Genomic DNA, 18,757 nt, shown 5'->3' with positions numbered 1-18,757 from the left:
AGCTGTAAATTGCTCGCAGTGGTACTGAGCGCTGAAGGAAGAAAAAAAAAAGCCTCTTAGTCGACCGCGACCACTCGTTTCATCGTATCTCGGAAGGCCAAGATTACATGGTGCTGTGGCGGGCACTGGAGAGAGCCGCAGCTTATGTAAGCTTCGGAATGTATGCTTGCATTCAAGCGCTCCCCTGCATTTGTCTCCTTCAGCGCAGCGAAGGTGTTGCGCTTGCAGTGGACAGTTGAATAAACTTTCCTCGAATCGCCAGCAATCTCGAGCGCTCGAGCAGCGCACAGCGCATGCAACTTCCGCGCGTCAAAACCGTGCACACACATGCGCGCGAATGAGAGAGAGAGAGAGAACTGAGAAGCGATGAGCCTTCTTTCTTGGCGGCCTCGCGCCCTCTCCACTGGCGCCGTCAATGAAGCTTCAAAGGCTGCCGCCGCCGTTTGTATATACCTGTACCTAAGCCCTCCTTCACGTGTGGCATGGGGAAAGGGGGGCGCCCGACGATCACCGTGTGTGGGCTCCGCATTGACGCCTTTTTCTGGCGCCTCGAATCCCCCCTCCTCCCTCCCTCCTTTTTTTTTTACTCAGGGAGAGTTTGCTCGCCACTTTTATGTCGATCGTGCGCGTTTCACAAGCGTGCGAAGGCTCTTCAGTGCGAAGTTCAAACCTTCGCCGCCAGAGCTCGCAAATTTTTTCTCTTGTACTCTCTGCAATTATATGGACTCGCAAAGCTTCAAAAGCGCTCAGTGATTTTTGTACCCTTTGTATTTACTTTGTTTTTGTTTTCACATATTGCCATATTCATACCTTCCCCCCATGTAACATCTTGAATTGGGGCCGTTAAAGGTGAATTAACTTGTGCACAAAGCGGTAGTGAATAAAACAGTAGGGAATAAAATATGCTGAATGTTTAGAGTTTTATTAAAAGTGGCTAACAAAACATGTTCATTGTTTAGAGTTTTTATTAATGAAAATGTTCAAAACAACGGTGTGAAATAAAGCATTCGTGTTTGTTTTGTCCACCTCATCTGCTGCTTAACATGTTTGCGGAGTCGTGGGTCACCGGTAGGTCACATCATGTATTCCTGCTATGCAGCACGAATACTGAGTGGTGCTATGAAGTCGTGGGACAGCTCTGATTTTTGAAAGAGCCTGGGAAAAATGCACAAAACGCACATGGCAGGTTGTTAGTGCCATCTGTTGTCAGTTTCAGTAAGTTGACTTCGCCAGAGGCTCACTAATGGGTCATGCCCCACCCCTGAAAATCTATGGGCCACAACGCATAGGGATTAGGGGCCCGAAAATCGTTGCTGCAGTGGACGTGTTAAGGGCATGAGTCAGAGTTTTTTTTTTTTAGCATGTTTTTGACATCTTTTGTTCCTTACTTTCGACTTGAACAGCTCCAGCCCCATCCAATGCGGACCAGATTCTGGCCACCATATGCAAGCGGGAAACCGTGCTCCCAATGGGTGTATTTGACGACACCTGGCACGTACCACGAGGCAATGAGGGGCAGCCCACCAACTGCACCGTGATCCACGAGCTCACCGACACGTCTCGAACTGACCCGAACCTGACAGCCAACCACATCGTTTTTGCATTCCAAGCCCCAGGACCCCGGGCCCAGATGGACCTGGACTATTCGCGTTGGATGCAGAACTTGATTGGCATCCTTCAGCTGGACATCATCCACAGTGAGACCAACCCAATGAGTGAGCTCAGCTTTCCATTATTTACCTGTTCTTCTTCTTTTTTTGCTGTTCTAAAGTGAAAGTATCTTGATCTGAGGTAAAGAACGCAAGTGGTGAAAGGCAAAAATTTGTGACTAATACTGCTGTCACACTGGCACTTTCGATCGCAGTCAAGTCGACCGAAATCGAACTCGATGCAGATCCGGCGAATTCACACACGTGCAGATGCTACACGGCGTAGATGCTACACGGTGAATTCAATTGCGATCAACCACGATCCTGCTCAACCGTATGAGCGTGATCAAGGGGTCGCTGCGAGCCTCGTTCCCAGGCTACACGCCAACTGAAACAAAATATTGCAGCTAAAACTAAAGAGTACTGAAATATTTGTTATGAGAAAAGAGGACAATTTTAAAACAACATTTTGTTTTTATTTGTGTGTCTTGATTTGCAAAGCGGTGTTTATACTCTTGACACCATGTACCCGGCATGCCCATTTTGACAGTGGTAAATAAACGCGATCCAGGCTCCCACATGTGTTGGCTGCCGAGCATTGTTTTGCTCCTGTTCGCCATGGAGCCCACTACTGGTTGCAGCAGAAAGTGATTAAGTTGCTTTTTCTGCTCATAGTTTTCGAAATTTTTCAGTAGAAAGTTTTTAGTAACGATTGTTATTTTTCATTTATTAGAAATCAATGGTGATGATGATATTACACACAGCGCTTTCTCATATGTAGCAATCTAACTAGCTGATAGGAATTGAGCGGATACATGTAGCAGCTGTCTATCTCGATCACGCTTCAAACTTCAACTGTGTTTGAGACTGATCGCGGTCCGAAGTGCCCGTGTAACAGGGGTATAAGCATAAGAAAGCCCATCTCTTTCACTCCAGCTGCCATCTCTTACTATCCTCGTTTGTGGTGTGTGACTGTAACACAGCACTCGTGATAATGCAACAAACTTCAGGACACTCAGATCGAGGTTATATTTGCTTTGAAGTATGGAATACTATTGTCACTAACATCTGTTAAGAAATCCTTATTAGGTGGATGAATAGCTCCATTCTTCGGAGAAAACTTAGCTTGTGTATTTTTGTACCCCACCATGAATGTACACCTGATACAAAAAGGAAGAAACACCCAGCACAGCAGTTTTGATTAGTGAACTCGTTGGCAGGAAGGAATGAAGTTAAGCCATTGAATTTGGGACTAAGTTATCTTAAAGACAAATAACTAATAACAAATTTAGGCTCTTCACATGTGAACTGTGCCTACATGTTGTCTGATCATGGCTTTTTTCTTTTTTCGTCAATGTTATCCACGATACCTACAACACAAGCGAGAAACCCGCTGCTTAGCTTGGAGGCAAAGCTTGGCTACAGGAACAAGCATGACCCTCCGGACAAGTGGACCCTTTTGGCGAAATCTGTTGAAGAGCGCCACTTGCAGTGCGATATAAATAACACCAGGGTATGTTCATTTGTGTGTATTGCTGCATGCCGATTATTATCAGACGTGGAGTGTGTCTGGAAATGCAACTGTTTTTTGTTCACAGAAACAAAAGTTCATTTTAAAACTGTATCGTAGTCAATTGTGTAAATTTAATGATTATGCATGATTATTACTTAGTCGGTGCCTACATTTCTGCGCTTAAGTGACTGTGTCAAGTTGTCAGTTGCAAGAGCATTCATTACATTGTAGAACGTTGTAAACCTTTGCAATTTATACTTTCTAAAATAAAATCTACGTAGGGTGGTGTGAAGTGGAAAAAGATGAGATGTAGGACTGAGAAAATACAGTGAATTTTTTTTTATTTGTTTGCTTGTCTGTTTACTTAACCTTTATGGCTCTTGGTGCCCATGATTCTGGTTTTGGGTTTTTTTGTCCAGATTTCTGATGGTCACGCCTACAACTGTGACGTCCTCAGCCTGTTTGAGTTGGGCAGCCTTCATCATGACTATTATCTCCTGAATCTGCGACTGCCACTGCACGAAGGCAGCCCCGGTAACAAGGATCTCAGAGAAGTCAAGGATGTCTGGCTCGTGGTGAGTGACTGTCTCACTGCATCTTGTCAGCTGTTTCATGTCCAAGCGTTGCTTGACTGGCTGGAAATTTTTTGGAATGGTTCTTCTCTAAATAAGTTGGGATTGTTAGGTTAATGAAAGCCCAAGCATGATGATATTGTTGCGTAGTGGTGACTGCAGTCCGGCGAATAGGAAAACAACGAGGATGTCCTCGAAACGGAACTCGTTATTCGGGCTGACTTGCGCCCGCAAAGAACTGAATCACTCGGCGGCGGCGTAGTAACAAGCGTGCTCGGCAGTCGTCAAACAGAATGCCCGCTGCTGTAGGCCGTGCTCTTTTTAAATCAGATAGCGAACATTCGAGATAAAGCTTGGGAAGTTACTATAACATTCTGGCACAAAGTAGAATCGACTCCGCCTGGATGCGATCAATCGAGATAATTCTAGGCGCATCTTGCGTCACAAACGAAGCGATAAAGCGGCGTGCCGGCAGCCTTGAAGCATGAACAAATAAACCGAAACAAAAAACGCTACAAAGATTTGCGGCAATATCAGCTTGCATCATTTACTTCAGCAAATAAGCTATGAAAGGCCTTTTCCAGTGAGTTCAGGTTGTTGTGTCAGCTGCAGCCACATTATTGCTGCAAACTTCCTGAGCTCATCATATCCAGCTCTCAGTCACCTTTGATTTCTTCCTCTTGGCATCCACCCTAATGCCGTAATTACCGCCAGTTGTTATGGTGCATTACGTTTCCTGCCCATGTCGATTTTTTTTTTTTAATTGCAGCTTCTTCAGCTGCAATCGTTAGCTTCTGTTGCTGAATTGTGTGCTGCATACATGCTGCTGTTCTTTGATATGCTTTGGTACTGTTACTCAGTGTTGCCTTGGAATGTTAAGGTGAATTTTAATTACAGCTCTATGATGCAGAATGGCGTGCACAATATGCATGATGCCTTCAAGCCATGCACAATAGCTGAGATTCGCTTGAAATTTGGAGAAATGGATAACTTCGAGTACTGCACAAGTTATTGGACTAGCTGTTACTTGGGATATAATACAGTTGATGACCAATGTGGTTGGACTCACTAGGGGCAGCTAAAATTTCAGAAAAATCGGGCAATCTGAAAAATAAAATCTCCCCGTAAAAATTACTTTACGTCAACTTATAATTGCCAGTATGGTGGAGGTAGCAGTCAGGAGTTTAGTGCACATTCTGTTACTTCACATTACTCAATCTCGGTTTGCATTGTATACACAGCTGACAGGCGGCTACCGCTTGAGCTGGGCGCTCAATGGCTGTACTGCCATTGGCTCGTCCTGGACAAACGCTTGGGCTGGGGTAAAGTCCAGGTGTGAAAGATGGTCCGAATTTTCGTCCAAATGGAATGTCATATTTGCCATGTTGGTTTGAGAGCATTAGCTCCGGTTTAGCGGATACGACAGATACATACATGCAAACAATTTGTCTTAGGGCACTAACTATATGAGGCAATAATTTGTGGCAACACACCACGCAGTTGCTTTGTACGATGGCCTTGCACAGTGAGCTAAGGGCCACTGTCGCTGAGCTTCTGGGTTCGCAAAAAATTTCACCCATCGCCCAGAAGAGGCACGAGAGACTAGCCATCAGCAGAAGGCATTCCGGGTTGATGACTTCCGATCTATATTGCGAGCAAAGGTCATTTTTGTGGCGCGGTTTCGGCGAAGACGCTGCCGATGCTCTCATCGTCATCACCCATGCATCAAAATGACTCGTGAAAGTCTGATAGGCGTTATAAAATAGAAAAGGGTGTTGTAGGATACACCTCTCAATCATTACAAGTCTCAGCTCCTCAGTAATGTAGTTAGGCACAGTGCTCCTTGGGTCCCTATATTTTATTAACAGTGCAATTCATTTTCTAAAGAACGATTTTCATCATTGCTTTTATTGTGCTTCATGCTGTTTAATGTTTTAAAAATGGGCCTGTAGCACAGTTTTACTTCTCTATGCGGACCAAAGTGGCCACAAATGAGCAACACTGCATGCCGTTCTGCGTTTTGTCGCTTCATGTGGATGTGCGAGCAGCAACAGTAGGTGACAGCTGTTGCCATCATGCATCGCGTCGCCAGGAACATGGCTTCATGTAGCCACCTTGTACTAACACATACCCACACGAATCAATCTCCCCTCAGACATTTTTGCGGTGACACAGTGGGCAGTGCTGCTAGTTGCATTGAAAAATGGGCAATACAACTTAATGTAAAGACTAGCGCTCCAAACGAGGACTCCAAGCACACTTTTTGTATCAAGATGGACCGCCCACTAGCCCAGCTTTCCACTCTGACTGGGAAGTACAAGAGGCTCTCTTAAAGGGGCCCAGAAACACAATCTTAGTTAACTGTTTTGCCTGTTGATTGCATACAGTGAGTTATAATGGTGCTATTAGCGTCGGTAATACTGCATACATTCCGTTTTTTAATATTTTAATGTCCTCCAAAAAACAACTTCATGGCTCTGATGGTGTCGCCACACAGTGGCGGGTTTTTAGCAGCAGATATGACATCACCTGGCGCGAGCTTGATGACCGGACAAACAGTAAATATACTGCAAATTGTGTGAATAAATAGAGACACATTTTGTCACCTGTCTGCGTTTTATATTAGATCAACAAAAACAACTTGTTTGTCTTAGATAAAAGCCCTACAAAGCAAGTAAAATAAAAATACACCACCAGGGGCGCTCTGGCATGGAAACAACGCTGCCAGTCTCAGCAAGAACGAGTTACAGAGAGCAGGCAACCATGGAGTACAAACTTCCGTGACATGCTGTGGCTGGCTGTTTTGATTGGTTGCGCCAGGTGCCGTCATTGGGAGAGCGAAATAGTAGTGGGAAGCCCCGCCAAAATCGAGTTGAGGGCAGCGTTTTGTTTGCGTGTATTTTGACATTTCTCCACTGAATAACTCCCGTTCCTGTGCATCGATTCCTGTAATTCTTTTTAAGTCAGCATCTGTGTGACATAAAGAACCCACCTGAAGTATAGCCGATATCCCCCCAAGCAGTGTTTCGCAGCCCCTTTAAAGAGAACTTGATTACAGAAGGGGGAGAGGTGCATTTGTCTCAGATGGACGCATGAAAATCTTGGGGTGCTCAAGTTCTGGAGTTGTTTTTGCATGGCATCAGCCGTCTGCTGAAGAAAGGAGTGGTGGGGCAGGTTGGCATGCATCTAGTGTTTACTATGCCAGCAAACTGTCTGCATTATGCAGGGAAGTCATTCTAGATGGCCCACTGGCAACACGATGCGAAAAGTGGTTTGAGAAAAAATTCGCGCCTTGTGACAGTGAGGTGGTATATATGAAATTCCACTGTCTTGCAGAGCGTCTTATATGGGGCATATGTGTTGCATCACTGATTGCCTGAGAGAACATGCCATTTCAACCAATGCAGGATCAGGCAGCGTGCTAAGCTTTTGTTGAAATGTGATCTCACTCCACACCTTGAACACTCCAATGTTCTGCGGAGATGCAGTCAACAGCATATGCGCTAGCTGTATGAAGCCTGCATCGTAGAAAGTGCGACGTGTAGTCACCTCACCATGGATTTGACAAGAAATTCACTTTCCTGCAGTCTAACAATGAAAAAAGGAATGATAAGATGCTATCCTTGTTCTTTGTTTTTATAAACACTTCTTTCTATATTTGTAGTGACCACCGCAATAAATTTTCAGTTATTAGTCAGCACTTGTGTCTGTCATTCTCCCATTTGTGTATTGTTTTCTGCGCACTGTTTTCAACGGCTTGTAAAAGGGGCTGGATGACTCCACATGTCTGGGCTTCCATCCCTAGGTTGTGCGTGCATAAAGAGTACGCACACTCATAGATCAATTGATAACTTCTGGCTGTATAGTGAAACTGGTTTTCAGACGGCAATTGCAGTGCGATTAATCCGAAAATAAAGCAAGTAAAGAAAAGGTGGGGGTTTATGCGTGCACTGATTTAGGTGCTTGGGGAATGCAAAAAGTGCTCCAAGGAATGCAAGAATTTCGTGTAACCTAGTTTAAGAACCACTGGCGTAGCGCAACATTACTTCACATTCAGGATTGTTTTTTGCCTCTCAATGGTTGTTAAAATATTGCGTATGTTTTGCAGCTGATTCACCAGAATGGTGGCTTCACGAAGGTGTGGGTCTCCCTCAAGACATTCTTTTTCCCCATCGTACTGGCCACGCTGATCTGGTTCTGGCGGCGCATCAGAATGCTGGCGCGTCCTCCGCACCTCATAGAAGGGCAAGTTTTGGACTCCTGTGGTGCACTTGTAACATTTCTAAAGGAGCATTTTTTCAATACAGAGTCACTAAACTTTGTTGTATCCTCATTTCAGCTTGCTGCTTTCCCTCGGGATTGCCCTGACCTTGCTGAACTGTAAGTACGTCTCCCTTCCAGTGGCAAGCCTGCTTTAGTTGTGTTGTGTTCGAACTGGGCAGTTTTGTTTCTGATCATAGTTGCTGCATTTTAATTGAATCTGAGTTCAGCGACTTAACACTTATCGCTAAGCTCTTTCATATGAATCTGTGCTGAAAGTCAAGGGTACTGATATGCAAAGGAAACGAGACAGCGACACCACAACTACACTGTTGTTGGTACTGGGCATTTCGACATGTGCCACAGTGATGCATTAGCAGGAAGAAGTGTTCCTGATTTCACTCCCAGATTTCCTGGCAGTGGAGATATGGTTTGCTGCGAAACAAACCTTAATAAATTCTTGAAAGGTTCAGCTATCTTAATTTTTTTAAGAGCAAAATCATGATGATGTCATCATTGTCTCTTTTAGGGAGTTCTCAAATGCTTCACACCGGAGTATGCTGCTTCTTGGAAAAACGGGCTTTTTAACAGCAGGCCACGATGACAAAAGTACCACAGATATGGCGTTGTGCGCATGCACAGTTATTTTAAGTGAACCAGGGGTGAGACATAAATAAGCAGAGGTGCACAAAACTACTCTTATTATGGAGTTAATTAAGGTGTAGGTCTGGGCTAGCTGGTATTCCATGCTTGACACAATGCGCGCAGAAAACACAATTGGAGGCCTCCAATATGTACCACCAACTCGCCCGTTTGGCTATAGTGTTGAGAAAACACAAGGACGAATGAAGACAACAGACAAGCGCTACTTCCAGCAGTAGTGCTTGTCTGCCGTCTTTCGTCCTTGTGTTTTTTATGTGCTTTGGGTCAAGTTATTAGTGCGAAAGCACCAATCAATCCGGAGGTTCAGAGCCTAGCGAATCGTCTCTTGTGGATATTATGTCTGAGAAGTGCGAGTGCTGTGTCCCGTAGTACTGCCCTTTCATCGTCATGTTCTGCGTGGCACAAATCTGTCCTTTAACACTGTTTTGGATGTGGAAACATTCTCCTTCATTTTTTATGGACTCTCAACAAAAACTTTTTCAGAGATACAGCACCTGCAGACAAATTTGATTTTTTGGTTGTAGCCTTCTTTATCACTGAACTTGATCTCTTGTCGTGTAAGGATGTCTGTCCAGTGCTTTCTGAAGATGGCTCACAACCCTCTAATTAAGAACAATGGGCTGAATTGCACATCTTATGCAAGGCCATCTCGTATTCGCCATTGACCGCCGTGGTGGCACAGTGGCTTTGGCATTTGGCTGCTGATTCCAAGGCCGCAGGTTCTATCCCAACTGTGGCAACCACTTATCAGTGGCGGTGAAATGCAAAAATGCTAGTATGCTGTGCAGTGTCAGCACAGGTTTAAGAATCTCACGTGGTCTAAATTAATCTGTAGCCCTCCACTAAGGCGTCCCTCACAACGTATTGTGTCTGTTCGGGGTTTAAAACCCGCAATTTGAATTCGTATTCATCATTGCTTTTGTCATTCTGGAAACATGTGCCCTTATGTACAAACCTGTTCGGCTATTCCCTATTTTCCATGTTTCGCTCTCTTGCATTATCCTTTTTCTGTAATACTAGGCAGAAGTGACACAAGGCTTCTTGGTGCACTGGGATCCTTGCCATTGTTAACTCTTTCCCTACCATGGGGGAAATGGCCATTTTCTGAAGGTTTCAGTACATTTTTTTTCTGCTAAAACTTTTGCATTCAATACCTATTGCAATACCAAAAACAGAGCTGAATAAAGGTGCTTTCTATTCATATAAGTATAAACAACAAATTGCATGTTGCAACAAACATTTTTTTTTGCTAAAAACGAGATTTTAGGAAAAAATTGAACAAAACTTGCAAAGACACGCTTCTATTTAAAAAGAAAAAAATGTAAAAATTTTCTGAAATATGCAAAATGTTCGTTACTGTGTTGGCCACTACCTGCAAAAAAAAATCATTTCTATCTTGAATAGTATTCATGCTACAAAACAATACCTGGAAACCCTACAGTTGTGCATCGGAGCGTGGCCGCCTGTGTTTCAGGCTGGTTTCCATCATCACCGATGTGAAAACTGAAGCATCTTCGGCACCTTGCACCATTTTCAGGCTCGTTGTTGCACAGGTCGTCGATTAAATCACTCGCAGACTAAACGCAGTCCTGAGATTTGCTATGTTTTAGTGCGCGTGGCGCGCGTGTGGAGGCTCCCAAGCGACTTTGATGGTACTGAATCTTCGGAGCGCGCTCAAAAATGCCGTTTTATAGGGGAAAAAAAAAAACTATATCGGAAACAAAACTTCACTTCTCCGGCTACATGCCAGATTCGCATCGTGCCTGTAAGCAACGCGGAAGGCTCCGAAGTCGAGCGGCGAAGGCGTCATCTGCGGGCATCATGGCAGGCTATGAGCGCAGGTCCACGTCCTCATTTCTTCACAGCGAGTTAGAAAGTGCCCCATCGTGGGACAAAAGAAAACTACATCGGAAAGAAAACTTTGAATCCTTGCCTACAAGCTGTATCTTCAGCGTGGTGATTAGCAACCCAGAAGGTTCTGAAATCGGAGCATGAAATCATCGTTAGCGGGCTAACGATGTTCAATGGGCGCGGTAGGGAAAGAGTTAAGACCATGCACTAACTGAGCAAAAGTTAAATGTGTCATGCTAGCAAGACTTTTATCATTGTTGTTGCATATCTGTGTGAACTGAAAAATAATTGTGTGATAGCAAAAATTTGATGGCTGTTCTTTCTACTGGACTCATCATTAAGGGAACATACTGTGATCTATTGAGCAAATGCGTTCGCTTGTAGGTGCAGTGAGAGGTGTTCTCAGATGAGCAAGCATTTGCAGTGAACTGTAAACCTGTGAGAGCAGACTTATTTTTCTGACGCCTGTACCCTTTCTTTGCTGTGGACGTGTTAAAGAGATGGGCCGCTCGGCATGGCTTGCAAACGGAGACATGGCTCAATATGTTTTATTACCTTTGTAATAGACATCCAAAACCTTAAAGAGGTTGTCTGAAAATGATATGTCGTGCAAGGGCTGTAACGTGAAAAGTGAAATTTTTAAAACGCGGAGAATTGTTCCCCTCGGTTGGTTTGCATTCTGCCTGTTGTGCATCTTGAGAATGCGCGCACGTCTTTTCTGGCTGCAGTGCCTCTGGAATTCCTGACCCTGTGGTTTGACATGCCATTCATGTTGCTCATGAGTGACATCAGACAAGGGATCTTCTATGCAACCCTGCTCAGTTTCTGGCTCATTTTTTGTGGAGAGCACCTGATGGTAAGCTGGCTCATTTCCGAGTTTTATAAGAACTAGTTGACGTGCACTAAGGCACACAAAAGGCACATGATAAGTGTGACTTAACGGGTAGTGTACTGTGAAGATTCTAGCATTTATGACACACATTAAGTGTGACTTAACGGGTAGAGTACTGTCAAGATTCTAACACTTACAAGTGAAGCAAACATTCTTCCATTTGACTCCTCTGTGCAATATGTGGCCAGCTATGTCAATCTAGGTATTTATTAGTAGCCTCCACCATAGAGTTTCTTACTATTACCTAGAGGGAAAGCTGGCGGCACTGCACTTCAGCCACCATGGACGCTCAAAGCATCATGGGGCAGTGAGCTACTTGTTGCGAGACAGTCGTAGTTTTTCGGGAACACAGAGTGGCACTACTAAGACGTTTCATTCCAAAAACATTGTTCGTGTGTGCGCAGACGACCTTCGCGCGAACGCAGTGTGAAAAACCCATAGTAGTGAAAACGCGACGACACACGACGCCAAGAAAAGGCTTTACTTTTATGAAATGCCATTAAAAACCTCTCATAGTGTTTAAGCATCAACATTTTTTTTTTAAACATATTTACTTTTAAAAGTGCGCTTGTTAATTACGAAATATTAGTTTTTGTAGTGTTCATCACTGGGCCAATAGGAGAGCTAGCCATGCCTTATTTTGGGCGAACTTTGCACTTAAATGCTTTTCTGCTCGTTTGTTGCAATTTACAGACAGAAGATTGAATGTTAGGACATTCTTGATTATCGAATAGCGCTTATTCTTGCATTGTTTTTTGGCCAAAAGTTGCAGTTCCGCAACAAGTAGCTCACCGCCCCATGATGCTTTGAGCGCCCATGGTGGCTGAAGTGGTCTGGAGGGGTCGCCATGCAAACTCCCATAGACGGGCTGCCAGCTTTGCCTCTAGGTAATAGTAAGAAACTCTATGGCCTACACCACTCACGGCGAATCGACACACCACACTTTCCGGTGAGAAGTGTGTGGCCAAAAACGAGCTTACTGAGAGGTGAAGGACGACAGGAAAGCTAGGAAGCCTTCGACGGTGCTGCGCTTTTCATAGTAGCATCCTGGTTGTGACAGACTCCATTGCCAGCATTGGTAAAGCTCTAGCTAGGGATACTCTAGTGGTGCATACAAGGTGGGCCTCAGAGCTCCTGCCTCTTGTTTTGGTATGTCTGACAACTCTCTGCAAAAGGAGCACCCTCATGTCATTCAAATACAGTCAAGCCCACTTATAACAATACTGGTTATAACAATATATCGGATATAACAATGGTCAGTCATGGCACCATCAGCTTTGCCATGTGTTCTATGGTAAAATAAACTGCTTATAGAAATGCTGTCAAGGCACATTATTGGTTATAACAATTAAATCTGGTAATTGAGCGTCAACCATTATAGAAAAAAAAAGAAGGGAATGCTACAACCACACCAGCAAAACCATGCCTACAACACAAAAGCGCGCACATGTGGGGCCGACCAATGGACTAAGCTGGCGCAGCAACGCCACGAAAGTAAAAGAGGCAGGCGTCATCGCGTCATGAGAGCTGCTGCCATGCGTACCCCCAATCAGTCAGTGCAATGCGCGTGCGTGCAGCCAGCGCGGTTTTTCTCTTCTCAGCTGTCACCGCACCCTTAGTTCTGCATGCTTCTTGAATTTTCCTTAAGAATCACTTCCGGAAAGCCGGCTTGATTCCTATGACGCGGAGGTGCGCGAAACTCCGGGTGGCGCAGTGATGGCGGTGCTTTGGTCATCGGTGAACGGTGAACATTATTCCGGTTCCCTGAAGTTCGAATTAACGAGCTTTTACAGGCATTAGAACAATCAAACCACTCTGGATATTTACTGTCAATAAATGCTCTGAAGTTTGTCATCTTTTCTTTTTTTTGGCACAACCCTGTTATAACAATTATTGGCTATAACAATGGTATTTCCATGGCACTTGAATATTGTTATAAGTGGCCTTGACTGTATATCTAAAGTTCAACACTGCTGATCACAGTGACTTGCTGTCGTTAGTTGGAGCAGTGCTGCATTTCGTGTGGTAGAAGCATTACTGGTGGAAATGAACTACTGCTATGAGAAAGTGATTAAGTAGTCTCTGCTTATTTTGACCATCCGTTTTTGTATGGCAAAGACATCTTCCACCAAAGTTCAACGGCGGCACTGCTGCTATATCAGTTACTGGACTACAAGAGCTCTCGTCTTGATAAATGTGACCTGGCTGTTATGTCAGGCCACTAGTTTGTTTGGTCTAGCCCATTTTAATGTTTCTGGGGCTCTCTCAAATACAGTGTATACTGCTGTCAGCCCCCAGCCAGTGTTTGCCATTTGTTGCTTTAGTTTGAGTAGCTTTTGAGGCACAGTGCTGTAATGTACAGGTTGAAGTAGTATGACTTCATTAGCACACATTCATCTGTCACTCCTAAGTATGAGAATAATTCTGTTCGCAAGTTGTTTTGCTCAAGATGCACGGCCTCTTAATGCCCCTTCAAGTTCAACACACAAGTAAAAATAGAACCAAATCTTCGCAATCAAATTGCATGCGTGTGTACTATACAGAGGGCACCAGGCCTGTATTGCAAGCTCTGCTGGGGTCCTAGTAAGCAAAGAAACTATGATGTGGGTTAATATAGCTTCTGGGTTTCAAATGCAGTGCCTGTCACAAGCACAGCAAAATGAAAATGCAAGCTGCAAAGGCCCGTTTCTAAATGGGAGCGCCATTCCCTGGACCTAGCAGCGGTTGTCACTTTCATAGTTTCATATCGGCTGTGTTCGAAGCACCCAGCGTCCCGTGTTCTGAGTCGACCTTACCTATCATCTTGATAAAAGGGAAGAATTCGGGGACACTTGAGCTCCGCCTTATGGTTGTGACATGACAGCATTAAGGCTCCCTTCAGCGGTCTGGGGTCCTCTTGGCATATCGCTTGGCGGACACCTGTTCTTTATTTTTCTTTTATTTTCATTTAATTTTTATGTTTCTTGATTAATTTTTTTATTCACCACCAGACACAAGGCCTCTCTATGACCATTTCCATCTGATGAAATATAGGAAAGGCAAAAATGGCATGGAATTGTTACAATTATACTGGCCATTAGTATGCTGGTGGTATAGGATATCAAACGCCATGTATGCTATGCTACTGTGCATGTTGCTTGGCCAGGGTTCATGATTAATGTGTTAGGTTTGGGAAGAGGGTTTAGCTGACTGCTGAAGTGTTGCTGCATCTGACTTTTTTACTTATTTCGCTAATCCATAATGTTATAACAGAGCACAATATGGCTCTCTGAACTTTGTGATGTGTCCTAGGGCAGAATTGTATACTTCTACTATGCCTTCAGCCGTGTTATTGGATACTAAAATTGCATCCAAGCACTGTGACTCATTATGTCATCGAGCAGCCTGCAGAGGTCTTTTTCTTGCAAGAATCTCTGCGATAATTACGATCGAGTTCATCTGTGGCTTTATCTTTGCAAAGGACCTTTAGATTAAACTGCATATAACTTCAGTATGCTCTTCAGAAAGGCGTATTTGGCTTTGCGTAAAGCACATGAAACTGACAGAACATGGCCTTTTTGTGAAACTGTCAGTATTGAAGGCTGTCGTACTTTGCTGGCCACCAGGTTAGAATGTTTTTTGCATTTTTTATTTTTTTTTACATAACTCTGAGCAATTAGCAGTCATAATGATGCTTTCCTGGTAAGGTGAAGAACTGGCAATTTGGTGTTGTGTGCTTAGTATGTCAGACATTGCAGAAAAGTTGAGATGCAAAACGAGAATTCGACACAGACAGCGCTGTGTCTGTGGTAAATTGCTGTCTGTCTTGTTTGTGTTTTGCTGTTTTCTTAGCGTCTGGGTAGTGTCACGAGTGGTAGACTATAAATGAGCCAAGCGTTATATCTGGCTTTGTAATAATGCCTCCTTGTAAATCGTGCACGCCTGCTTTTGTGTGTAGTGTGTGCTGCCAGCTCTGTGTGCTTGTGCGTATTGTTTTCTTCATTGGCTTTTGTGTTTGCTTTTTCATGCACGTCTTGCAGGAGGGCCGCAGGGTAGGTTGTGCTTTCTAATGGTAGGTTGCTCGTGCGCTGAACGCACATTTTCAAGAGAAAAAAAAATAAGGCCTGCATCTCCGGAGGCCGCTTTTCGCCTGAAGCGCCATAAATACCATTCTAAAGTACTTGAATGCTGGTATGTTTTCTCAGAAATTAAAAGTCTCTTTCTTTCTCAGAGTTAACGGATTGCAGAGTTGGCTGACCGTGCACACTGTATTGCAGGACGACATCGAGCGCAATAGGCTGCGGTCTTACTGGAAACACCTGAGCGCGGTGATAACGGGCTGTGTCTGCCTCTTTATCTTTGACTTGTGTGAAAGGTGGGTGGTGAGAGTAACGAAGTAGTGCCCCTGGTTTTGCAGAGTGTTAATTCGAACTTACTTGCATGTGGTCTTGCAGAGGAATTCAATTGAGGAATCCTTTCTACAGCATCTGGGCATCTCACGTTGGCAGCAACCTTGCCGTATCCTTTGGAAGACTGCTTTGAAGAGAGCTTACCAGTGTGTTTGTAGCCATATCTGTGTATATACTAGTATCTTTGTTACTCTAAATGCCATTGCGTCTACTCCACATTGATATCACGGCACCATTATCTCTGTCATGCACTGTAGTGTGCTTAGCTTTATTTTGTAACAGCATCTTTTTGTGGAGCATGCCAGAAATGTAGTAAATAAGTGGTTGTCTCCTCTGTATTCAGTCATATGCCATGTGCGGGCCAAATTCTGTTTTTGTGCACAATTTCTTTTGAGCTTGAAATTTACCGTAAAAACTTTGTTGATGCTTAACGTACCCTTGCGAGCACAGTGCAATAGCATTAGATGACCCTCCTGAGCAACTACTCCTTCTCTCATAAATTCATAGATCCACTGGGTGGGCTTGTGAGACCCAGGTTGCTCTTCCCGAGCTCCTGTAAGGGCCTTTTTTGCACAGATAGTTTCTCGGGAGGCTCTCTGTCTCTCCACCACTGAGCTGATGAGCAGTGCCAGTTTGGGCAGGTGGCATTTGCATTGAATTTATTTGAATTAATTTCATTTCCACCTGTTTGTTCGTGATGTGGACGGACAGATGCCTGCTTTTTCCATGAACGGGACCTCTAATGCTGTGCATTACAACTAGATGAAGCCTTCGAGTGCCACTGTTTCCTTGTATGTAATCTCCCCCATTGTTGCAATGCCAATGTAGTTGGTACCTTGCCAATAGCTGCTGTTCAGCTCGAATCAAGCCTTGACTTTGAACCTTTGCAGCTGGCCTTCATCATTGCAGGCGGGTTGTCGGCCGGCATTTACTTCATTTTCCTTTCTTACCTGCTGTATCGAGTGCTGCGCAACATTGGCTTCAAGAAGAGCGCTCTTCCGAGCATGAGCCAGGCACGCCGCTTGTACTACGAGGTTCGTTTTCAAATGATACGGCACCTCTAGTCACATTTCGGTTAGTGTATGCTAGCTCGCTCATGATCACAATGATTTCTTTCGTGCAGGGTATCATATACAGGTTCAAGTTCCTGCTTCTTGCCACGCAGATCTGTGCAGCCCTCACAGTGATTGCCTACATCTTAGGACAGGTCAGCAGGCACTTTTCTTGGTGTAGTGGGCCGTCCTTTCGTTGTTGATTGCTTTCTTTTTGTGTTGTTCCTAGTAGATATGCATGCACGCACATGTGTGCAACATCCAAATTTGTTTTGAGGGCTGGTTTTTGGCTGCATATTTGCATTATGTGTAGTCACTGCCAGAGCAAACGCAACAGTTAAATGTGGTGGAGGAACATGGCATGGTGAAACGCCGCTGCCAAAGGCAGAGATGTAGACTGTTCAGAACTTAAGGAATGTACCGTATTTTCCGGTATATAAGACGCGGCTTTTTTTCAAAAATCTTGCTGGTGCGTTCTATACAAGGGTGCGTCTTATATGCGACTTTTTCTGTTTTTTTTTTTTTCTGCGAGTTCAGAAATTACTCAGGTCCATGCTCAAGCTTTTTTCACCGAAAAAACATCACTACCAATAACGCGGTTTTAACAGGGTTAATACTTCAATACGGGGACCCCCGAGAGCAACTTTATTAGGTGAACTTTATTATTAAACGGTGGGGATGCCGACTTCCGGAATCATAAACCCGCGGCCGTTTCGCAGGCCCCAAGCAAAAATAATGTGAAGTGCCAAAAGATGGCGACAATCGCGTTTCTCGCCATTGTCAAGACAAGCCGGCGTTTCTTTCAGTCACCGTTTGCAACTTTTTTTGCTCCGTGTACGTAGTGCGAAGAGAATGTTTCAGCTGGGTCGCCTCCAGAAATGGGCGTGCTTTTTGATAGCGCATCTTAAGATGAATACTTCCAAGGTTTTAAGTTAATATAAAATGTTCTTATGTACATAAGGAGAGTTCCTTCGTTCTTTTTTTCTTTTTTTGCTAAAACGTGGGCGGGTATGGCGTGAGTGTTGCCTTTTTCGATCACTTAGCGGTGCTTAAGAACTTATTTTGCAATGGTCGCACAAGCATGTTTAATTAAGCCTAACTAGCCTAACTGGGTAAATTGGGATGCGTCTTATACACGGGTGCGTCTTATGTACCAACTTTTTCAATGACAGCCTGCATATATGGGGGGTGCGTCTTATACACCGGAAAATACGGTACAGCCCCGGCCATAATGTTACGAAGCACACTTTGGCAAACACTTTAGTCTTGCGTTGCCTAACGAAAATTGGGAAGTACTTTCTACGTATGTTGCCACATGCCACTGGTGCACTTGCGTAATGAACTCAAGAAGCCATCACATCTCTGCAGAACGTGCGAGGAAATTTCAAACATTGAAGCATGCTCCGTAATATTGTGGCCACACCTGTACACGCACAATGCAGGCTGGCAACTGTTGGTGCTGCATTAGATGCAAAGCAGTTTTCTTTTATCACTGATCGCACTGAAAGGATTAGAGGTAACACCGTCAAGATGCATTTAAAGCACTTCAATTAATTTTACGTTTTCTTGTTTGGGTGTAGTTGTACTCGGGTTCAGGTCTTCCTCTTTTGTGATGGTGGAGATGGGGGTCCGTTTGGGCGCGACACGTTGCAGGAGGGAGATGAGACGTAGGCGAACTTCTTTGCGGAAACGTACAAGCTGGGTTTATTTACAACTATTTACACTTATACACATCGACCAGGGTGGTCGCTAGCATTCAGGACGATCGGGAGCGTCAGGCCAGAGCTCGCCCCTACGAAACCCTGTCCTGCCTGGCCGACTGAACTCGCGCTACACGTAGCGGCTCCTCGTCCTTCGGAACGTGGCCAGCGCAAAGCTAGACCCTGTCCGTCTCGCGATTCCGACTCTCCACCAAGA

The 18,757-nt window shown here is 44.5% G+C and overlaps 1 protein-coding gene across 3 annotated transcripts in view; it reads left to right on the top strand.

Annotated features, from left to right (window-relative positions):
- wls (Wnt ligand secretion mediator) overlaps positions 1 to 18,757 on the top strand; it is a 39,108-nt gene that overhangs the window by 476 nt on the left and 19,875 nt on the right. For all 3 annotated transcript variants that reach the window (XM_089546318.1, XM_089546311.1, XM_089546302.1), the window contains exons 2-11: positions 1,404 to 1,715; positions 3,032 to 3,162; positions 3,582 to 3,737; positions 7,843 to 7,979; positions 8,074 to 8,114; positions 11,237 to 11,364; positions 15,657 to 15,754; positions 15,834 to 15,897; positions 16,679 to 16,822; positions 16,912 to 16,995. In XM_089546318.1, the coding sequence (XP_089402444.1) occupies positions 1,404 to 1,715; positions 3,032 to 3,162; positions 3,582 to 3,737; positions 7,843 to 7,979; positions 8,074 to 8,114; positions 11,237 to 11,364; positions 15,657 to 15,754; positions 15,834 to 15,897; positions 16,679 to 16,822; positions 16,912 to 16,995 (1,295 nt within the window). The remainder of the gene's footprint in view (positions 1 to 1,403; positions 1,716 to 3,031; positions 3,163 to 3,581; positions 3,738 to 7,842; positions 7,980 to 8,073; positions 8,115 to 11,236; positions 11,365 to 15,656; positions 15,755 to 15,833; positions 15,898 to 16,678; positions 16,823 to 16,911; positions 16,996 to 18,757) is intronic.

Source organism: Amblyomma mixtum, chromosome 1, assembly GCF_055824585.1.
Source record: "Amblyomma mixtum isolate Tamu chromosome 1, ASM5582458v1, whole genome shotgun sequence".
Taxonomy (NCBI): domain Eukaryota; kingdom Metazoa; phylum Arthropoda; class Arachnida; order Ixodida; family Ixodidae; genus Amblyomma; species Amblyomma mixtum.
This window is presented reverse-complemented; position numbering and strand designations above follow the sequence as displayed.